The sequence below is a fragment of the Candida albicans genome, chromosome 3 (assembly GCF_000182965.3).
Source record: "Candida albicans SC5314 chromosome 3, complete sequence".
Lineage (NCBI taxonomy): Eukaryota > Fungi > Ascomycota > Pichiomycetes > Serinales > Debaryomycetaceae > Candida > Candida albicans.
This window is the reverse complement of record NC_032091.1, coordinates 434593-455106: the sequence shown is the minus strand read 5'-3', so window position 1 is coordinate 455106 and position 20514 is coordinate 434593. Positions and strand designations below refer to the sequence as shown.

The window sequence follows — 20514 nt, the reverse complement described above, 5'->3', positions numbered from 1 at the left end:
AGAATTTAACCAGATCTAAGATAAGCCACACTTTTGTGGCGAGGTTCTTATTTTTCTTTCTCTCTCGCGGTTTTTTTTTCTTTCGTTCTCTATTTGAATCTGTTTCCACTTTTGTTTCTCTACCCATTTGTTTTCTTTAATACACCATTGTCATTTGTGTTCAACAAAGAATACTACACAATGTCATTGAAATTGGTACCACAACAAAGAGGGATAGTTCATACTTACGGATTCAATTTAACTGCATTTGAGTTCACCACGGATCCCAGCAACATATCGCCAAACATTATCTTATTCGTGGGTGGTTTAGGAAATGGTCTATTGAACATTCCATATTTGCCCGAATTAGCTGATTCTGCAAGCAATGAGTTTCAAAGCACAGATGGTGGGTCCTGGAGTTTAGTTCAGGTCTTACTATCCTCTGCCTACCAAGGTTGGGGTACATCATCATTGGATCGTGACACGTCGGAATTGCAATCTGCTATTGAGTATTTCCGTTCAGAACGTGGTGGTAATAGACAAAAAATTGTGATCATGGGACATTCCACAGGGTGTCAAGATGTGATTCATTATCTAACAAAGACGTTATACAAAGAAAATATACCTGAAACTTCTCAGGTGCAAGGAGGTATATTACAAGCTCCAGTTTCAGATCTGGAAGCACTTCTGTCGGGCCGCGATCCCACCAAACACGAAGCATTGGTCCAAAGGGTTTACGATGAATATATTTCCAAAGGGAAAGAGAGTGGGATTTTACCTCAAGAGTATCGTAAACTTACCTGGGGTGTACCTACATCTGCTTACAGATTCTATTCGTTGGCTAGTAAGAGAGGCGATGATGATTATTTTTCTTCTTATTTGACTCAAGAGGATTACACCAAAAGTTTTGGTAAAGTAAATAAACCACTTCTTGTGCTTTACGGAAGCATTGATGAATTTGTGCCTGAATATGTTGACAAGGAAAATTTGGTCAGCACTTGGAAACAATCAACTTCATCACAGTATTGGAGCGAGCACAGTCAAATAATTAAAGGTGCGACCCATAATTTGGGGGATGGCTCCGATGCTGGTGTTATCGAACATTTGGTGTCAGTGGTGAAAAAGTTTATTAGTGATCTATAGAATTCTATCTAGATTTTGAATTTTTGTACTTGTTCAATTAAATCGTCATAATATCTCTTTAAGCTTAGATCTTCGGGAATTAATTTAGAGCTCTTTCTATTATTGCTAGTCCAAAACGACCAAAACCCAGCTTTATTGTTGTCCAAGTGTGGCTGATTTTCTTTTGTTGAGTCTGAGGTTGTTGGATTTAACCGTGACACTAAAAATCTTGCTTGTGAATGATTGGTTTGAGTTATGACAATTTTTGGAACAACCTGACGTTCAGAAATATATTGTTCAATAATATTCCATGGTAGTTTTGAGTCCTTGTTCTCTATCATAAAATCATTATCAGAAGGATGCAAGTCTAACTTGTTTTGGTTGTGACATTTATAATATAATGTTAAGGTAAACCCGGTATCAAGTATTAAAAATGAATCAGCAGGTGCAAAATCAAAACAAGTTGAATCTAACGGTAAGCGAGTGATATGGTCTGCTACGTTGATTAGCACAGGCTCAATAACTTTGATTGATAAAGGCATGTTCATCCTTAAAAACCATGAATGATAATATGTTGTTTCATCCGGACTTGAATTGAAAATTTTGATTAAATCGGAATTCTTTCTCAAACTGTAAATTAATGATGGTAACTCTTTAAATTTTTGGTTCAATTCATACATTGTCTGTAAGCGGTAATATGGGTTCGAAGATTGAGTATGACTGTTGGCTACTGAAATCCCTCCAAAATAATGAAGTAGTTTGACTATTGTACTATCAATAAGATCCACTAGTTCGTCAAAAGAAGAATACCCAAGGTTTGTATCAATTTTGTTGATTAACAACCTAGTTAGCAAAATCGTCCAAACTCTTTGATCAAAACCAAGTGTAAATTTTTGTTCTTTTAAAATCATGCTTTGATGATTCTTCTTTCCTGTGCTTGTTTTCACGTAAGATAAAGTTGTGGGTTTACGAATGGTAGTAACTCTAGTAACCCATTTATTTTTAACCACATCCCAAGACTTCAATTTAAACTGAATGAAAATCTCAGTGATTGAACCGTTGCTAAGATCTTCAGTAGATTTTGCTGACTCCATTTTGAAAAATAACGATAAAGTGTCATCCTTTTTTAGTTCGTTGAATTTCCATCTATTAGTAAATGCTTTTTTGGCATGTGGGGAATCGAATTCACCAAGTTCGTCATCAATTTTAATGTGATATAAATGGTTGTATTTAGAGGATTTATGGTAGGATGATGGTAATGCATACCCACCATTAAATATCAACTTAGACGTTTTCAACCCAATGGATGTAGACACTTCCAAAAGTGCTTTGTGATGACTCAAACCAATAGCCCTCGTAATCATGTCTTTAATCTGATAAGAGCCAAGTGTCTCAGTCAAGAAAAAAGAGCCCATAGTGTTGGCTACGAGTGGTTTCATCTCATATGCACCTACCTGGTCCAAAGATCCGGCGTACAAGCTGACAGACCATACTGGAGATGCCTGATCGATGTTATACTGTGTAGTTTTGGATGATGACGATTTCACAATTTCAACTGATTGAGCTATTGATTGACCATTTGCAATGTAAGACAAAACCGTATAGAATTTTGATGCCTCAGGAAAAAACGGTGCTTCTAGATCATAAATATCTTTATGTGATCTAATTGGAGAGTTTTCATCCACTATTTTCCCAGGAAATTCTGTACATGCACCACTAGTAAAAAACAAAACTTTCCCAATAAAGTTTTTAACTCTTGATTGAGAAAACATGATTGAATAAATGTAATGGGCAAGACCTGTTGATCTTGAAGGCTTGTGTTTTTCGGTATAAGTGGGTTTGATATTCAATATATAATTGATAATTGAATCCATATTATTCTCCGATAGCTCTATTACGTAGTTGTTTCTCAAAAGGTTGTTTGAATTTAATTCTGACAGAGTATTGGTCAACCCAAGTCTATTCAGTAATTGCTCAATGACCAGTTTTTCAAATAACTTCCAGTATTTGTCACAATTGGGAATGTCGTCTCTCGATATCTCGACTGTTTCCTTGGTACTAATTTTATGTAATTGAACTGATTTGTTGAAAGTCATTATCCCAATCATGCTTCCTAAGGGGATGTTGTTTTTTATTGTTGACACTATCGAAGCTAGCAATTTATTCAAAGATTCTTCTTCTGAATGCTGATATCTGTCAATTACAAAATAATAAGTCAACGGGGAAGCCGTGGTTGTGTTCTCGGTAATATCATGGGGCAACTCGTAATCAATTGTAGTACTTGTTTCTCTCATTTCTATTGGCCAATCTTCAACTGAAGTTGCAATTTCCGGAACATTTATTGACTCTGGTAAATAAGTTCTCTTTTGACAGAATGGACACCACCACATTCCATTTTTCCTATCCAATTTGATAAACGGGTTCAAAAAAGCTTGACAAGTTGTGCAAGAAATGGGTAAGCCTTTGGTTTGAGGTGGTACATTGGAGTCGTTGAATGGAGTATACACACACCCTAAAGGAGTCGACATTTGAGATTCTTCTAGCCTTGTGACTGGAAACACATTCCAATTAAACTTCACAGAATGGTGCTCTGTTTCTTCTTGTGTTCGACTCATTTACACCTAGTCTATCTTATCAGTAAGAAAAAGTGGACATGGCGTTGACGGGAGGAAAAAAAGTTCTGCTCTTGTTTTTCCGCAATCGATAAGGCCAACGGCTTTTAAAGATTGTTTCAATGAGATTAAAACATAAAAGATTCTTGATACATCTAGTTAGGTACTAAACACAAAAATATAAAGCCGCTAGTATCTTTTTACTCTAGGGGGGTCATTATTAGTCAACCTCTACAATGAATAACGTTTGCTGTTAGTTTCAACAAGTATTTCCATGAAGGGATTGGTTTCCGAAAAATTGAATACAAGTACATTTTCGATAAGAAACTGTGGCATATATGGAACGGGGTTTTGCCTAATTAGTATCCTGGAGCTTTTCCACATAACCAATTAAATTAAGTATTTCACCGAACTCAAGATCACAAGTAATATTTTTAATAAATTGCAAAAATTGCAAACCTTTGGAGCCACATCCAAAACTGCTTTATTGATTTCCAAGAAAAAGATCACATCTCTAATGGTTTTTCTTAATGAGTTTCACAGTGACTTCATAATTAGGTTGGTTCGTTCTGTGGAAACACCAAGAACCCGACGAAAACTGTGGGTTTCTTTTGTTTGTTTTCTTGGTTCTTGTTTTTTTTTTAGCAGCCACACTTTAATATAATCAAATCGAATTATGTATAAATACAGCAACTGTTCCTAATATTCGATTTGGGTTTTAAACTTTATTGAACCAATAAGAATATATCTTACACAGCATTGTTTTCTGTTAGCCAAATATGCCATCACGTTATACTAGACCATCTGAAGCTCTTGGTGGAGGAACCGAATATGTTAGTGACAACAAAGGGTTTGTTCAAGTTGCTCCTAAGTCTGCACAAAAAATAAACATCGAGTCTTCTCCTTATCTCCCAACTTGGGACAGAAATGAGAGTTATAAGCCATATGAATTTTTGGAGTTCCATGATCCTGCTTTAAGAGCCAATAAAGATTTGCCAAACTTGTTTCCAAAAGGTGGTGATTATACAACTTCCAATATATCTCCTAAATTGGGTACAGAAATTAAAGGGATCCAATTGTCACAACTTAATGATGCTGCCAAAGATGAGGTTGCTTTGCTTGCTGCTCAAAGAGGTGTTTTAGTGTTTAGAGATCAAGACTTTATTGACAAAGGTCCAGAGTTTGTTACAAAATATGTTAGTCATTATGGTCCGTTGCATATTCACCCAACCAGTGGTGCTCCAAAAGATCATCCTGATATTCATGTTGTTTTGAGTGGAGATACTAAAGAGTATCCATTTGAAAAGAAAACTAACCTTGTTGCACTTCACTCAGATGTTTCTTATGAATTAAATCCAACTGCGCTTTCTTTTCTTGCTGCTACCAATATCCCTCAATCTGGTGGAGCGGATACTGTTTTTGTTGACACCGTCGAAGCTTATAATCGTTTATCTCCATTATTTAAAGAAAAATTGGAAGGGTTGAAGGCCGTTCATAGTGCTGTTGAACAAGCTAATTTTGCCATTTTCAAAAAGGGTCATGTCAAGAGACATCCAGTTGAAAATATGCATCCAATTGTTAGAACTACTCCTTTGGGCCAGAAAGTTTTGTATGTCAATAACGGTTTCACTAGAAGAATTGAGGGGTTGAAAGAAGAGGAATCTTCCTACTTGTTAAACTTTTTACTTGATCATATTTGGAAAGGTCATGACTTTCAAATTAGAGCTCACTGGGAACCAAACACGGTGGTTATATTTGATAACAGAGTTGTTGGTCACACTGCCATTCTTGATTTTGATACTACTGATTCAAGATTGATTATCCGTGCTTCTGCCAGGGGTGAGAGACCAGTTTCTGACTTGAAGGATTTGAACAAGCCTGATGAGAATTTAGTCTACCATGGTGCAGAATACTTGGGAGACAGATTAGAAAACTTGAAAATTTAGCTGGTTTCTTTTAATTTTTAGTTCGCTTATTTTCTTTTTCTCAATATACTTATTTATAGTCGTATGTTACACTATGTTTAGCACCTTCAACGAATGCACAATTTTTCATATCTTTTTCTTCAAAGTTTCCTTCTGGACTAATATCAAAGTCAAAAATATCCATTGGGATACCCAAGGTTGTGCATGCATTAGGAACATCAACTATTCCAGCAATATGACCCTCAATAGGTGCACTGGAAAGCAATAAGTAGATTTGATAATCGTTGTAACCAAATTTTCTCAAGTACTCAATAGCTCTAATACAAGCTTGTCTGTAAGCTGTTGTTGCACACAAATACTGTTGTTTCCCAGCTTCATCTACAGAAAACCCTTCAAATGTCAAGTATCTCGAAGGTCCGTAATGATTTTGAACGTCACCTGGGATGAATATTGGACTTTTTAAGGATAATTTTTTAATGCCACCCTTGATGATAGATACTTTGATTGTTATTACTCCTGGCATCTCAATTGCCCCGCAAAAGGAAATCTCACCATCGCCTTGTGAAAAATGCAAATCTCCAACTGAAAGCTTTGCTCCGTCAACATAAACTGGGAGATAGCACTTGGATCCACGAGAAAGGTTTTTAATATCACAGTTTCCACCATTTTCTGGTCTTCCAGGTATAGTCCGAGCACCTTCTTTGGCAATTTTCAGAGCAAGAGTTCCTGTAGCACTACCAGGATGAGAATTGGTTTCTAACGGTCCATTTGCAACATTGGTTTCATGCTGATGTTGAATGTCATTGATTAAACCTATCTCTCTGGAATTCCATTCTTTCAAAACTTCTGCAGATGGTGCCGTGCCCATTATTCCGGGGTGAATCAATCCGGTAAACTTGACATGAGGAATATGCCTCGATGTAGCATGGATACCTTCTAAATCAAAAATAGCTTTTGCTGCCTCGGGGTAAAACTTGTCTAAAAATCCTCCTCCATTCTTTTTATGGAAAATACCACAGTACCCCCAAGGCTGTCTTTCTAATGGTTGCACGTCTTTGATTTCCACAACCAAGGCATCTCCAGGTTCAGCTCCTTCAATATTGAATGGTCCTGACAAGTAGTGGATTCTGCTTAAATCGACATTTAAGATGTCATCTGCAGTATCGTCGTTTTTAATTTGATTTCCCGTCCAGTCGAGACACTCAATTTTCACTGTTTCACCTGGCTTGATTGTCTCTGCAAAAGGGATATCCGGATGCCATCTATTGTGGAGATGAGGTTGTTGATCACCCGGTTTTGTAAGGTCTACTTTAGTAACATAACGGATTGGTTCAGTTGGCATTGTTGATATAAAGTTAAGATTTGTAACTGAAAAAGAAAAAGCAAACGGTTGGCTCTAAATATTCAGAAAAATAGTCGTTTATCTCCTCGAAATTAAAAGGTGGAGGAATTAATTAAAGGTGTTTATTTGTCAATTTTGATAAGGGAAAAATATAGATAAGAGATAACGCATTGCGATTGGTATAATAAACACATTTTTCGGAATTATAAAAATCAATTACAAATCATATCACTGTAAGAGTTTAGCGCCTCTAATGTCTTTTTACTGTGTGTAAGTTGAATAGAGAAGGGTGTATCTCATCAGTTCTTTCATCAGAAGTAGTAAAATTTTGATACCAATTTTGAACAAAAAATTATTAAAAAGAAAAATACACTACTAGATGTTTTATTAATATGATCTGATTTTGCTAATTGTTGATTTAAGTTTCATTCTGAAGGTTACAACATATGCTTTATTACATACGAGTGAAGAAATATTGCTAGAATTTAGATACCATATTAAGAAGCAGCTATTCTAAACTGACACAACAAGTCCGATGTAGTGTAGTGGCTATCACGGTTCGCTTTCATTTCTTTCTTAGAAACAGAGCGCCGAGCAAACCGGGGTTCGATTCCCCGCATTGGAGTTTGTTTTTTTGCTTAATTTTTTGTTAATTTTACTGCAACTAATTACATTATCTATAAAGGAGTAGTAACACCTTTTTTAGATGGTATTTATGAGTTTATTGTAGTGTTATTACTTGGTCCGCGTTACAGTGTAAGAAAATATGGCTGTCTCTTTTTTGCGATGTGGTTAGACAGTCTTCGATAATTTTTTTTTTACCTTTCTTTTTTTTTTCCAAGCATCTCATCACAAGTACCTTTTTTTTACATTTATAGGCTATCCTGCTACACAATATTATATCATGGCACCAAGACAATCAAAAACTGCTAAAAGAAACAAAACACAGAACAAGACCAGAACAGTAGATTCTGAAGTGTTTTCAGATTCTGCTGCCAAAAACTTGTTAGCTGATCAACCAAAACTAACACCAAAGTCAAAAGTAAAAAAGATTTCAAAATTGGCACTTAAAAAACAGCAAGCAAAAATAAGGTTATACGGAGCTAAAAATGGAAAGGAATATAGAGAAGACCAATTGAATATACCCACATTGAACAAAGCAATTGTTCCAGGAGTTAAAGCCAAACGTGGAAAAAAGGGTAAAAAGTTTGTCGATGACAACGACACATTAACAATGAATAGACTTGTCAAATCTATAAACGACAAATACGACCAAGTCAATGAGAGTAAATTGGAAAAGTCAAGAAGATTAGAAGAGATACGAGACTTGAAAAGACAAGAAATCGAAAGAAAGGAACAACAAAAGAAGGACAAATTGGAAGGTAAGAAAGACGAACTTCGAAGTAAAGCATCAGTAGCTCGTTCAACTAGAAGAAAAAATGCAAAGGCAAGAAGAGCTGACGAAGAATCTCAAGAACAAGAAGAAGAATCACCAAAGAAGAAAAAGAAAGTATCTTTTGTATAAATAACTACTATATACATGGAAAGGAAATAACAACATTTTATAATTCTTTCTTTATTTTTTTTTTAGAAATCTAATGTATGTCTTCGTCTACGAATTTGCTGTTTTCTTTTTCTATTGTACCAGTAACCGTAAGCTATTCCAACAATACTTCCCCCAAGATGAGCAGCATAATCAAATGTACCCCAACGTAAAACGGTCCCAGCAGCATTCCAAAGTGTAGTACCAAGGAACAACATCCAAGCACCACCTGGAATTGGGATGAAAAACAATCCAACAGGTGAAGCAGGGAACAAAAAGGAAAATACACCAAAGACACTAAATATAGCACCCGACGCACCCAATGAGGCAACTGATAAAGATGATCCTAAAAACATAGGAATTGCCAACGAAGCAAATGAAGAAATAACCGCCGAATTCAAGTACATGATTGTAAAGTTAGATACACCCAAGAATGCCACCAAGGTAGAGCCGAATGATTGAAATGCCAACATGTTTATGAAAAAATGAGCAAAGCTTTGATGGGAAAAGGCCGAGCCCAATAATGTCCAAGGAGATTGTAAGTTGTCTTTGAACAAGATTCCGTATTTCATGGTAAACCATTGCAATCGTGGAATTCGCCACATCAAAAACACGGCACCATTAATACCTATAAGCGACCAAAGAAGTGATTGTGGGTTTCGTTTGAAGTAGGATAAAGGAGTGTAGGTAAACAAATATGGTGTTACTAAAGTTGTCCCCACACAAAATGCAATAGTGAACAATAACGGCTTTTTCAATTTATCCCAGTTGGATCTGTTATAAAACAGATTGTATTGCTTCCAAGTGCTGCTTCTCCTTAAAGGTGAGTTTCTTGTTTGTTGATACACAGTTTCCCTGATGTAACCTCTGATCGGTATAAAATTAGATTGCAATAACTGAATATTCGATCTGAAGGACAAAACCTTTTGTTGTCTCATATTCTTCAATGAGAGTGATAAGAGATTCCCATTGCTGAAGAAATGGTTCTTCAAGCATATATTGCTTGTTAGTTTAGTGAAGGGAAACATTGGTCACTTGTCTGTAAAAGAAGATGGTTATAGAAAGTTCTTTTTCTTCTTTTTTTTTTTTCTTTCCGTATATTTATATTTTTTTTTCAAGTTTTCTCTATTGCTACTACTAATTAATGCAATCATTATTTTTGAAAAACATCAAAATCCTTTTCACAAGATCCACCTATATATCTACTGAAAATCTCAATCAAAATCTTCTTCATCCTTTTCCTCCAATTCAATCTTGCCCTTTCCTGCCAATCTCGCAGCAGCCAAGTTTTGAGTGGCAACTTGTTTCTTGACCTTCTTTGTCATTCTCTCAATTTCAACTTCAGCATTTTCGGCATCTTGCTCAGCATACTGCATCACCAATCTTCTTCCAAGTAAATGTACCCCCTCCAATTGGCTCATAGCAGTTTCTGCCTCTTTCATTAGATTGAACTCCACAAATGCAAACCCACGTGCACTCTGGTCGAATTTCTTTGGAACCCTAACAGACTTCAATTGACCAAAAGCACCAAATAACTCCAAAAGATCCTTTCTGGTAGCTTCAAATGGCAAATTCTTGATAATGATTTTGGAAGACTTACCTGACTTCTTTATCGAAGAAGCAGAGGTACCGGTTCCTTGTTTATGAGACAATTTCAACTGTAGCTTGTGGCCATCGAGAACATGACCGTCAAGAGTAGAAATAGCAACATTTGCCTGTTCTTTTGTTCTAAACTCAACAAATCCAAAACCCATACTTAAAGTTTTGCCTGAATTCTTTGGATCCGGTTTTGTCTTCACTGTTGCAACAACAAAACCAGGCAAAGGTTTGAAAAGATCGGACAAAGCTTGCACTGTGGTAGCAAAATTCAAGTTTTTCACGAAAACAGCAACAGTTGGACCTTGTACCAGTTCAATTTCGTCATCCTCTTTAGATTCGCCCAAAATTTCATTAGCAGATATTTTAGCTTCAACTGCATGTTCATTTTGCTGTTGCTCTGGAATGGTAGCAACCTCGTTGGTGGTTGGCTCACGGGTAAACAAGTCTTTTGGACCTTTTTCCAAATATAATATACTACTCTTGAATCTTTTGTATGCAAGTTTGGAAAATGCTGCCCTGGCACTTGGTGCATCACGAAATTCTATGATAGCAATTGTACCTGCTGGTGGCATCAACATACGTTTTAATTGTCCGTAAGCAGAAAATAACTCCCCTATTTCATCGATAGTGGTACCGAATGGGAAATTTTTCACTAGTATAATTTTGTCATCTCTTTCTTTCTTGTCGAACGATGTCAAATCAACGCCTCTATCCTCAAAGTATTTTCTAACATCACCAATCACATGGGCTTCAGCTAAAGCTTGTTTCACTGCAGAACTGGAATTCTCTGGGTCAATTAACTGAGATTTTGTCACTCCCAACTTTGATGCAACAGATTCCAATACAGCGTCACTATTCATATAAAGTGAATTCCAACTAAACTGAGTTTTTGCAGCTTGTGCTTTCTTTTTAAGCTCACGTTGTTTCTTCAATGGCAAATTTTTCAAATCAAATTCATCTAGACGGTGATCTTTCTTTTTATCAGCAGGCAAGATATGCAATAACCGTCCTTGAAAAATTTGCTTGTCTAAGGATCGATATGCTCTTGTTGCATCTTCTTTTTTCAAAAACTGCACATAAAGAAATCCCTTCGACTTGCCTGTTCTGGTATCGATAGCAATGTGGACTTCTTCAAGAGCCCCGTATTGTGAAAACAAGCTTCTGAAATCTTCTTCACTGGCTTCATAAGATATGTTTCTTATAAATAACCTTCCAGTTTCTTCAATTTTATGAGCTATTTGCTCTTCAGGTGTCATTTCAGGTTCATTGTCTGATTGCTGCGTAGCTTCAGTAACTTCATTGACTTCTTTTACTTCGGGTACAATTTCTGGCACTTCACCATTTTCTTTAATACGAGTACTCCTAGATTTAAGCCACTCCAAGTCAGATATGTTTTCATTAGCAGCAAGATTTTCACCAGATTCATTTTTGTCTTTATTTTCTTCATTAGTTGGTAAGTCTCCTAAGCTCATCATTTCTTCTTCTTCTTCCTCGTCTTCATTTTCGCCGTGTTTATTACTGAGCTCTTTGAAATCATTGTACTCGTCATCACTAGCATCTTCCACGGTATTGACAACCTCGATGTTGGATTTGTCTACTGGAGACTCATTGTTACCATTCAAAGCATTTTCTAAATCTTGTACAGATGGTCCACCTGATCCGTCCGCAATTGTATCATTAGCCCATGATTTAACTTGATGAGAGGGTTTCATGACCTCCATATATTCTCTTAATTTTGGATTACTAGCGATTTCATCATCTATCTCTGAAGTCGACTTAGTCTTTTGCTTCTTTGCTTGTGCTCTAAGTTCTTGTTCAAGAAGTCTTTCCTGTTCATCCTTAAGCTTTTGCTCTTCTCTTTTTCTCTTTTCTTTGAAAGAAAGAGGCACAGTAGGATCAGAGAATGTCTTTGCAAACTCAACTTCAATTCTGGCCGTATCTATAAATGATTTGTTAAAGTATTTAACTGCTCTTTCTGCTGCATCAGCCGATTTGTATCCAATGAATGCAAACTTTCTGGATTCACCATTTCTCTTCTTCATTAATTTAACATCGGTCACATCTCCTTGTTTGGAGAAAAATTCTCTAAGTTTTTCTTCAGTATAATACTTGGGAAGTCCCTTAACAATTAATCTTGACATCGTTGTAATAATTGATTTGAGATAATAGAATTACTTATAAAGAAGGGTGAGATGAGCTGAAAAATAAAATTTAATGAGAAGATTAAAAGAAAAAAAAAGTATTATGGTTTACCATTTGTTACACTAAGTAAAATCATAACAAGGGAAAAAAAAAAGGAACGCCGCAGCTATATCCAAATCAGAGCATCCATATTTCGAAATCCCTGTCGAACTGATCTATTAACAGCAGCAGAATGGAATTCATTGAGCATTTAGGAGTCAAATTGGAGGAAGATGACCAAGAAGTGAGATCTTTTGTAATATGGGTAAAAGGGATTTTATGTTTATCAGCATTGTTGATTTATATCATGATTTACCAAATGGTTGCAATTTCGTGCTCATTGGCGTCAATAGTATTTCCTGATTCAGCAAATTTGATCAGAAACAAATGTGGCTACTTTTTCTGGGACTTTTCGTTATATTTAATGGTACGTTGAAAAACAACTATGAACAAGTTTGACTTTAGTTGTATTTACTTCTTGGTTGGATAAACTAACCTAAGAACTCCAGCACTTGAATAAGGTAAAGTTCAGACTTTATGGCGACACTACTGATGCCAATCCTGCTGTGGTAGTAAGTAACCATGCATCTTTAGCAGACTGTTTTGTTATTCACTATTTATCACGTATGTCTATATTAGGGGACGATTATTCGCCGATGCGACAATGTGAACAGTTTTCGCTTCCAATAATTAATTTCTTCTCGTGGTTTCTAGTATGGAGAGTTCCTACAGTCAAAATTTTGCTTCATATGTTAAAATCCGATGAAAACTGGGAACTAGAACTGAAGTCGTTATCATTTGTTTTTTCACGATTATTAAGAAGCAAATTTTCAGAATGGGTTGTGTTGTTCCCCGAAGTAAACATTTGGAGCCCCAATGGAGCCGCCTTACAGGGCCAAGTAAGCAATAAGTACTTTTTGCCAAAATTCAATCACTTGTTGTATCCTCGATTCTCTGCGTTTTTCAATATCATATCCATACTTAACCAATCAAAGCCACATGCTTATTTAAACATGTACGACATCACCATCTTATATACCCGCAACGGTCACGGTACAATTTCAAATCAATATAAACCACCGACTTTGCTAGACATATTTGCCAGTGCTGAACCTATAACGGTGATTGTTTATGTAAAAATCCGTTCAGTGTCAAGAATCCCTACAAAAAGAAAAAAGCTAGAAAAGTATCTAGAACATTTATGGATACACAAAGAGAAAGTGATCTCTCAATTAAAGGCAGAAAATGATACCCACATCCAATTACGTATATCGAAAGATAATTTTTCTGTAGCTCCGTAGTTTGCAACTCCTTTTTTTTTTAGCCTTCTTGAATTCTACCAATAGGTAAACTATAAATTCTTGACTTACTACTTTCATCTCGTTGAATTCTGTAAAAATGATCTGTGAACCGATCACCCTGTATGTGTGTTAAAAACTTCTCATCGTGTGTAATAACAATTAACTGAAAGTTTGATTGCGATTTTCGGTATTCAATGATCCTGTTCAATGCTGCTGCTAGTGCCTCGGCATTTTCAGCATCCAAGTTAGTGGTAGGCTCATCTAACGCAATCATCCCACAATTTGCACCAAAACATTCCGCTAACGCCAACCGGATCAAAATACTGGCTAACACTTTTTGACCGGCCGAGCATCTGCCTCTCATATCTAACTCGCTAGATTCTTTTACCATTACCACTCTATAGTTATAGGACCTGTTTCCTTTAGCTTGCAAATTGACATCACTTTTAATCGCAATTGTAGAAATATCTGATCCCTTGTACGTTTGTGACCACAATTCATTTAGAATTCTGTTGATTTCCTCCATCTTCATACTATGGTATTTCATGATACCATTGTCTAAAGCCTTTGAATAAATCTGAATGTCGTTTGAAACCAACAAATTAGTTTGAAGCTTAATCCACTCTTCGTGGTAGGATTGATTTACATTCTTGTATTCGGTTTCCAACTCTTTGTTCAAACTAGCTATTTGATCTTTAATCTGTTTCACTTCTCCAATTTTACCAGCATGCTCGGCAGTTAATGAAGACAAAGCATCTCGCAATTTTTTAGATTCTACCTGATATTCTTCCTTACGGGATTGAGCATCCTCTATGTCCATTGAGCCAAGTTGTAATTCTGTCTCCTCCAATCTACTAAGTTGGCTTCGATAATCAATATTGGCAAGAATATTGTGCTCTATCCGAGATGCATCCATTACTTCCTTTTCCAACAGCTTAATCTCTTGTGCATGATCGTCTATTTTAGTTTCCAAGGAAGTGCATTGTTCTGAAAGCTCCTTCATTTCTAAAGCATTTGCTTCATACTTATCTGCTATGTTTGTTTCAAAATAGGTCACTGCATCATTGAGTGAGGTAAATGAGGTAAGCAATTGGTGGCATTTTTCCACTTCTTGTTGCATCTCCTGTTCAGTATCACGATTACTGTTTTGGGTATCTCTCAATGCATTCAGTTTTACCTGTTTGTCAACTTGCAATTCTTCCAAAGAGGTTTTAATCTGTTTCAACTTTTCTTCGGAGCTACGCACAATGTCTTCGGCCTCTGATATATTATTCTTGATTCCTGTCACTTCTGCAAGTGATCTTTCTAAATTACTGATCTGTAATTTTGTGTCTTTGACTCTGTTTTCCAACTTCTGTAATTCCCGTTGTGCCTTGTATTTGCTCTCTGTATAATCATTTAAATCCTGTCTTGTCTTTTTGATTTTCAAATTTATGTCTTGTTGCTGTTTTTGCAATTCATCAACTGAAACAACCAGGCCACCAAACCCACTCAAATCTTCGTTTAATTCATCAAGTTGGAATTCAATCTCCAGTACTTCCAAATGTATTCTAGTTGCGTCAGATAAAGGTTTTTTCAACAGTAAAGCATTATCAAGAGAGTGTTTAATTGTCTGTTGTTCTTTTCTTTGTTGCTCTAATTCATTCTCTATTTGACTCGATTTATCAACCAACTCTTTCAATTTGCATTCGAAATTCTGAACATTAGCAAGACATTCTCTATAGTTGATCACTTCCAAGTTAATTGACTTCACATCTTCGAGCTCTTTCTTTATTTCTAATGATTGCTCACGAATTTCTTGTATTTTGTGTTCATCAACACTTTGCTTCAAATCCTGAATAAAGGAACCTAATCCTCCTTGTTCAAACAATCTTTTACAAAGCAAACAACATTTGTTTTCCTCTGCAAATGATATGGCCGAGTTCTTGAAATCTCGTGTTACTTCAGCACTGTTTACGTCTTCCAGGACATTTCTATAACTATCTTCCAAGTCATTTACTACATTCTCATAGTCATTAATTTCATCTTCGCCAATAACTTTGGTTATGTTGCTTTTCAAAGAGTCAATTTTCAGGTTGTTTTCTTCTATGGTTTTCAAAATTGATTCGATTGAGTTTTTATTTATTTGCAATTCACTTTCCAATGACCCTACTTTCTTTTGTTGTTCTTCCGACTTGATTTCCAAGTTTGAAATTTTTTGGGATAAAAGTGACTCACCTACATCAACATCTAATTTTGAACCTAAGACATCAAAATAGCTACTGTCAATAGTTGCAAAAATCTTGGATAATTCTGCCTTCTTAGATTTAGCTGATTCTTCCAAAAACAAAACTTTTGATCTTAAATCTGATTGTTTGTTGCTAGTGGACAACTTTTTGGCAAGTTCATCGAGTTCAAATTCTAATTTTGAGATTTCAGTATTACACTCCATAATTTTTGCATCAAGTTTTCTAACTTCATTCAAATCCTTTTTCTCTTGCAACAATTTCATAGTGAGTTCAAGATCGTTTCGTTTTTCCTCTAATTCTATTTCATTATTACTTCCCACTTCAACTTTTCTTTTTAAAACCAGAAGTTTTTCGTTGTTGGTATTTATCACATTGGTTGCATACTCATGGTATTGTTCCTCCCTTGATATAGAGTTGAGAACATCTTGAAGTGCGCTCTGTCTCTCTGATTCTTTTCTCTTATTATCCACCAAAAGATCCTTTTGTTCGTTAAGCAAAGTATTGTGTCTTTTATTCAATTCAGTTTTGAACATGGCAATATTTCGTACTCTGTCATTACTAATTTGCACGTTAAAATCTTTTGCATTTTTATCAACTATTTCGGACAATTTCTCCCAATTGGAGTCATATTCCGCCTTCTTAGCTTTGAATGAGCCATCCAACCTTATTAACTCATTGTACTGTTTAGTTTTATTCTTTAGTTCATCCAGCAATTTGGTACTTTGTAATTGAAGATCATCAATTCTGTTACTCTTTTCCGTTGTGATTGCAGAAAAGTTCTCTTGCCTATTCAAAAGCTCTTCATCATTGTCAGGTAAGATTTCAATAGAAGTTTTTAAACGTTCAATTTGTTCCTCTAAAGCTTGTTTCTTGGTTAATAAGTTCTCATAGTCACTAAGAGTTCTTTGGAATTCTTGGTTAGTGGCAAACAATTCTTCAGCCTGCTTTTCTTTTTTCTCAATTTGAATATTAAGGTCTGTAATTTCTTCAGTGTATTTTTCAACAGATTCATTCATGTTATGTAATTTATCTTGAACCTTCTTTGCTCTTTCTTTGTCAATTTTCAAGTGGTTGACACTTTGCTCTATCAACTTAATGTCTGTTGCCATATCCTTTTTAATACTTTTAAAATTATCCAAAACTTTAGTGAACTTGGAAGCTTCAAAAATATCGTCAAACTTCTTCTTCAATGCCGAAGGTTCACTCAATGGCCATAAACTTTCATCTTGGTGACAAAAAATAACATTCTCTAAGATCGCCGGAGACGCGCCCAAATAAACTGGAATCTGGGCATCTAATTCAGCATTCTTGGAAGAGACACTTATCTTATCGCCTTTTTCAATAATTGCCAATTGACCTTCCAAAGTTTTAAATGTGACAGTGGCTCCAGTGGCGCTTTTAGTTGATTTCAGACTCGCTTGAACTGATCTAGTTGTAATCATTGATTTGCCATTCACGTTTTTGAATGCCAATTTAATCTGACCAGTTACAGCGGTTCGAGAGCTTAAGCTTGGATCGTGCACAAATGCTCCTCCTTTGGAATTTGGAGGCAATGTCCCTGTTGTTGCGTATTTCAAACATTCAATAACGGTTGTTTTACCACACCCGTTTTGACCACAAATTAATGTCAATGGGAACCCAAATTGAATGGTCTCGTCAGATTCCGGATGAAATGCACGCACCCCTTTTATAGACAACTTATAGATACTAGACATTCTGATGAAAGATGCTGGGGAAGGTAGGGCTATAAAGAGAAGAATAAAGGAAAATAGTTTTTCAATATGGATCATAAAGCTTTTACGCGAGAGAGAAAAAAAAACGTAGCCATCAATTTCCAAACAAAATAGAGAACCTCAAACAATGTATATACGTAATTAATCAAGATTTATTTCTATAAACTTAACAAAAGCTCTATTTAATATGAGTTTTGGATAATTCTTCGGCAATTTCATCCACGTTACCATCTTTGTCTTCCAAAGAAACTCCAGCCAATTCTTCTTCTAATTGTGTCAAATCAAGGTCTTCCTCTAATGTGTCGTCTTCTCCTTCGTCATCCTCGTCATCTTCTTCTTCTTCACTATCAAGCTCTTCTAATTCATCCAATTCATCTATTTCGCCATAGCCTCTTTCTTCGAAGATTCCATTGATTTTATCGATATGTTCGGAATCCTCTTCAAATCTATTACCGTTCAATTCCAAGAACTTCAATTGTGGTAATTTACTGGCAATTGCATCAGCCAAAACTCTTAAACTATCTGTTTCTAACTCATTATATTGTAATTTCAAGGTAATTAATTGCGGTTTTTCATCTCCAGCATGGAAGGCTTCGACTAATTTCAAAGAACCTTTGTTCTTCAATAAGGAATCGTTAAGATTCAACTCAACCAAAAGTGGCCAGTTAGATAATGATTCTGCAATGTGAATAGCTCCTCTGGTAGTGATGGTATTGTCTTGCAAATCAAGCACTTTTAATTTTTTGTTGTTAGATAAACCTTGCTCAACCAATTTAGAAATACCAGCAGGTCTAATACCATTTTGATACAATCTAACCACTTCCAAATCCTTGTGATTTCTTAACCCAACAGATAAATAGTTAACAGAACCATTTTCCAATCTGTTTCTACCACAAATAAATGTTTTCAAAGACTCCTTTCCTTCTGCTTTCTTAGCCTTAGCTAACTTAAACAAAGATCCTCCAATTCTTGACCCAGCAAATGGACCCATACCATTGTTTGACAAAATCAAATGCTCGATGGAAACAGCTTTGGCCAAGTAAGCTTCAATTGGATCAATAGTTTGCAATCCAAAAGCATTGTCACTCAAGTTGATCAATTTCAAATTTGGCAATTTCGACAATGCTGGTAACAAATACTCTAAAGATTGAGGAATTTCAGTATTCAATCTACCAGTGTATAAATCAGAAAAGTTGATTTCAACGATAGTGTCTTTATGTTTTAATAATGCTTCACTTAATGCTTTTGATGCTTCAATACCAATAGTATTTCCTGAAAAATCAACTTTTTTGACGTTTTCTTTTTCCGTCAATTCCTTGATATATGGAGCAATATCCGATTCAGAATCAAATTTTAGTTGTTTTCCTGAAATTGAATAAGTGGTTTCTGGAGTAACTCCTAATTCAACTTCTACTGATGCCATTATTTCTGTTGTAAAAATACAATGATTGGACGCTGGTGTAATCGTAAAGAGTGGAAGCCAAGTGATGTTTTTTCTTTACGTTCTCTTCTTCTTTTATGTTAGTCGTGGCGATCTACCAAAAAAAGGCAAAAGCAAAAAAAAAGAGACTGGCAAACCAGTTTTTCACGAAAAATTTTCGACAGTACATAAAGAGTTTATTATCAAAGTCATTCAAAGATAGAAATCACACAATGAACGTATCAGGAAGAATTCCACCACAAGGTGCCAAAGAAGAACAATCAACTTTTGAAAAAATTAAGAACTCACCAGCTTTCACCATTGGTACACAAGCTGCTTTATTTGGTCTTGGTGTTTTGTTCATACAATCACCATTGATGGATATGTTGGTCCCACAATTATAAGTAATCGACTAAGGTATTGAAGTTGCTGGGTCTTTTCATGAGTTTATTTTATCCGTGTATATATTTAGGTGCAATATAAATTTGACTATTAGAAATTTGAGAAATGTGATAGTATGTTGAAATACACTGGATTTACAGAATGGACAAGGTGCAAAGAGTGAAACCAAATCACATTTAAATATACTTTCTGAAAAATGATTAAGTCTACACAGTGTTATAGCTCTAGAATCTTATGGCTAGCAAGCCTTAACTCTGTCATAATGCTTAATATCAACGAAAGTAAGGAAAGAGATCGCCTGCAACTTAGTAGTAGAGTGTAATGATTTGGCTAATCTAATAATACAGTTAAGCCAGTCTTTAACCTACTCTGTTATTTGTCACCAAATAGTAGAGAAGCTATCAACAAATCTGCAGTTACTTTGATGTCTATCTAGCAGATTGTTGGGTAGTTAAGATCCATTACTGTGAGTTGTATTTTGGCACAAATTGGATGTTGGATAAGTATAGAAATCCAGTGCTCTAAAGTGGAAACTTTTTTATTAAAGTTCAAGTTTTGTCACTATCACCACACAAAGTAATGTGTTGTTTCAAATTATGTCAATTAGTGGGCTGATATTGTTGTTAGTTATAGCTCAACATTTAAGCTGTGTCCATTTTTAAATGTACCTCAACATATCTCGGCAGGTAAAAGGATTGTCTTTCATCTCTTGCATTCTTGTTTATGACAGGGACGATTGTATTGTTTTCATTCAAAATAATACTGGTTGTACAAAAAAAGTCAAAGCCATGGTGTGATTATTTCAAAATAATACGAGTCAATTTTTGGCTGAAGAAAAATTAGACTATGCAACAGCTACTTTAGTTTTAGAATCGGAATTCTATATCCACACAACACAACACACACACACACGTACAATGATTTTTTGTGAAATGTCCAATCAAATTTCATTTTTTTTCACCCCTTTTTTTTGTATCAGCTAATCAACTTATACGATTCAATTTAGTTTATAGATTTGGGTCTAGAACCCTGGATACCCTTTTCAAAGATGTAAGCATATTTGTTGGTAGTTTTCTGTTCCAAATCCAATAGTAGCATGTTAGGGTTTGAAGAATTTTTCTCGATGG

The 20514-nt window shown here is 35.5% G+C and overlaps 11 protein-coding genes and 1 non-coding gene across 12 annotated transcripts; 6 read left to right on the top strand and 6 right to left on the bottom strand. All coding sequences in view use genetic code 12, as the record gives it.

Annotated features, from left to right (window-relative positions):
- Positions 1-180: 180 nt before the first annotated feature.
- On the top strand, positions 181-1122 carry CAALFM_C302090CA (uncharacterized protein; the record flags this gene model as incomplete). Its single annotated transcript, XM_716621.2, has 1 exon — positions 181-1122. One exon carries the CDS (start codon positions 181-183, stop codon positions 1120-1122), a length of 942 nt encoding a protein of 313 aa, XP_721714.2.
- An 8-nt stretch (positions 1123-1130) lies between these two features.
- Positions 1131-3716, bottom strand: CAALFM_C302080WA (uncharacterized protein; the record flags this gene model as incomplete). The annotated part of the gene is made up of 1 exon (XM_716622.1): positions 1131-3716. The coding sequence occupies one exon, from the start codon at positions 3714-3716 to the stop codon at positions 1131-1133; it is 2586 nt and encodes an 861-aa protein (XP_721715.1).
- A 776-nt stretch (positions 3717-4492) lies between these two features.
- CAALFM_C302070CA (uncharacterized protein) lies at positions 4493-5659 on the top strand (the record flags this gene model as incomplete). The annotated part of the gene is made up of 1 exon (XM_716623.2): positions 4493-5659. One exon carries the CDS (start codon positions 4493-4495, stop codon positions 5657-5659), a length of 1167 nt encoding a protein of 388 aa, XP_721716.2.
- A 49-nt stretch (positions 5660-5708) lies between these two features.
- On the bottom strand, positions 5709-6980 carry CAALFM_C302060WA (uncharacterized protein; the record flags this gene model as incomplete). The annotated part of the gene is made up of 1 exon (XM_716625.1): positions 5709-6980. The coding sequence occupies one exon, from the start codon at positions 6978-6980 to the stop codon at positions 5709-5711; it is 1272 nt and encodes a 423-aa protein (XP_721718.1).
- A 531-nt stretch (positions 6981-7511) lies between these two features.
- Positions 7512-7605, top strand: tE(UUC)2. Its single transcript has 2 exons — positions 7512-7548; positions 7571-7605. It is a non-coding gene; the product is annotated as a tRNA-Glu (tRNA).
- A 279-nt stretch (positions 7606-7884) lies between these two features.
- Positions 7885-8505, top strand: CAALFM_C302040CA (uncharacterized protein; the record flags this gene model as incomplete). Its single annotated transcript, XM_716626.1, has 1 exon — positions 7885-8505. One exon carries the CDS (start codon positions 7885-7887, stop codon positions 8503-8505), a length of 621 nt encoding a protein of 206 aa, XP_721719.1.
- Positions 8506-8567: 62 nt separating this feature from the next.
- Positions 8568-9551, bottom strand: CAALFM_C302030WA (rhomboid protease; the record flags this gene model as incomplete). Its single annotated transcript, XM_716627.2, has 1 exon — positions 8568-9551. One exon carries the CDS (start codon positions 9549-9551, stop codon positions 8568-8570), a length of 984 nt encoding a protein of 327 aa, XP_721720.1.
- Positions 9552-9737: 186 nt separating this feature from the next.
- On the bottom strand, positions 9738-12263 carry CAALFM_C302020WA (RNA-binding ribosome biosynthesis protein; the record flags this gene model as incomplete). Its single annotated transcript, XM_716630.2, has 1 exon — positions 9738-12263. One exon carries the CDS (start codon positions 12261-12263, stop codon positions 9738-9740), a length of 2526 nt encoding a protein of 841 aa, XP_721723.2.
- Positions 12264-12496: 233 nt separating this feature from the next.
- On the top strand, positions 12497-13604 carry CAALFM_C302010CA (uncharacterized protein; the record flags this gene model as incomplete). Its single annotated transcript, XM_019475291.1, has 2 exons — positions 12497-12730; positions 12813-13604. The coding sequence occupies 2 exons, from the start codon at positions 12497-12499 to the stop codon at positions 13602-13604; spliced, it is 1026 nt and encodes a 341-aa protein (XP_019330836.1).
- Positions 13605-13623: 19 nt separating this feature from the next.
- RAD50 (MRX complex DNA-binding subunit) lies at positions 13624-17622 on the bottom strand (the record flags this gene model as incomplete). Its single annotated transcript, XM_716632.2, has 1 exon — positions 13624-17622. One exon carries the CDS (start codon positions 17620-17622, stop codon positions 13624-13626), a length of 3999 nt encoding a protein of 1332 aa, XP_721725.2.
- Positions 17623-17743: 121 nt separating this feature from the next.
- On the bottom strand, positions 17744-18988 carry RNA1 (GTPase-activating protein; the record flags this gene model as incomplete). Its single annotated transcript, XM_716633.2, has 1 exon — positions 17744-18988. The coding sequence occupies one exon, from the start codon at positions 18986-18988 to the stop codon at positions 17744-17746; it is 1245 nt and encodes a 414-aa protein (XP_721726.2).
- A 230-nt stretch (positions 18989-19218) lies between these two features.
- On the top strand, positions 19219-19389 carry TOM6 (Tom6p; the record flags this gene model as incomplete). The annotated part of the gene is made up of 1 exon (XM_716634.2): positions 19219-19389. One exon carries the CDS (start codon positions 19219-19221, stop codon positions 19387-19389), a length of 171 nt encoding a protein of 56 aa, XP_721727.2.
- Positions 19390-20514: the final 1125 nt, after the last annotated feature.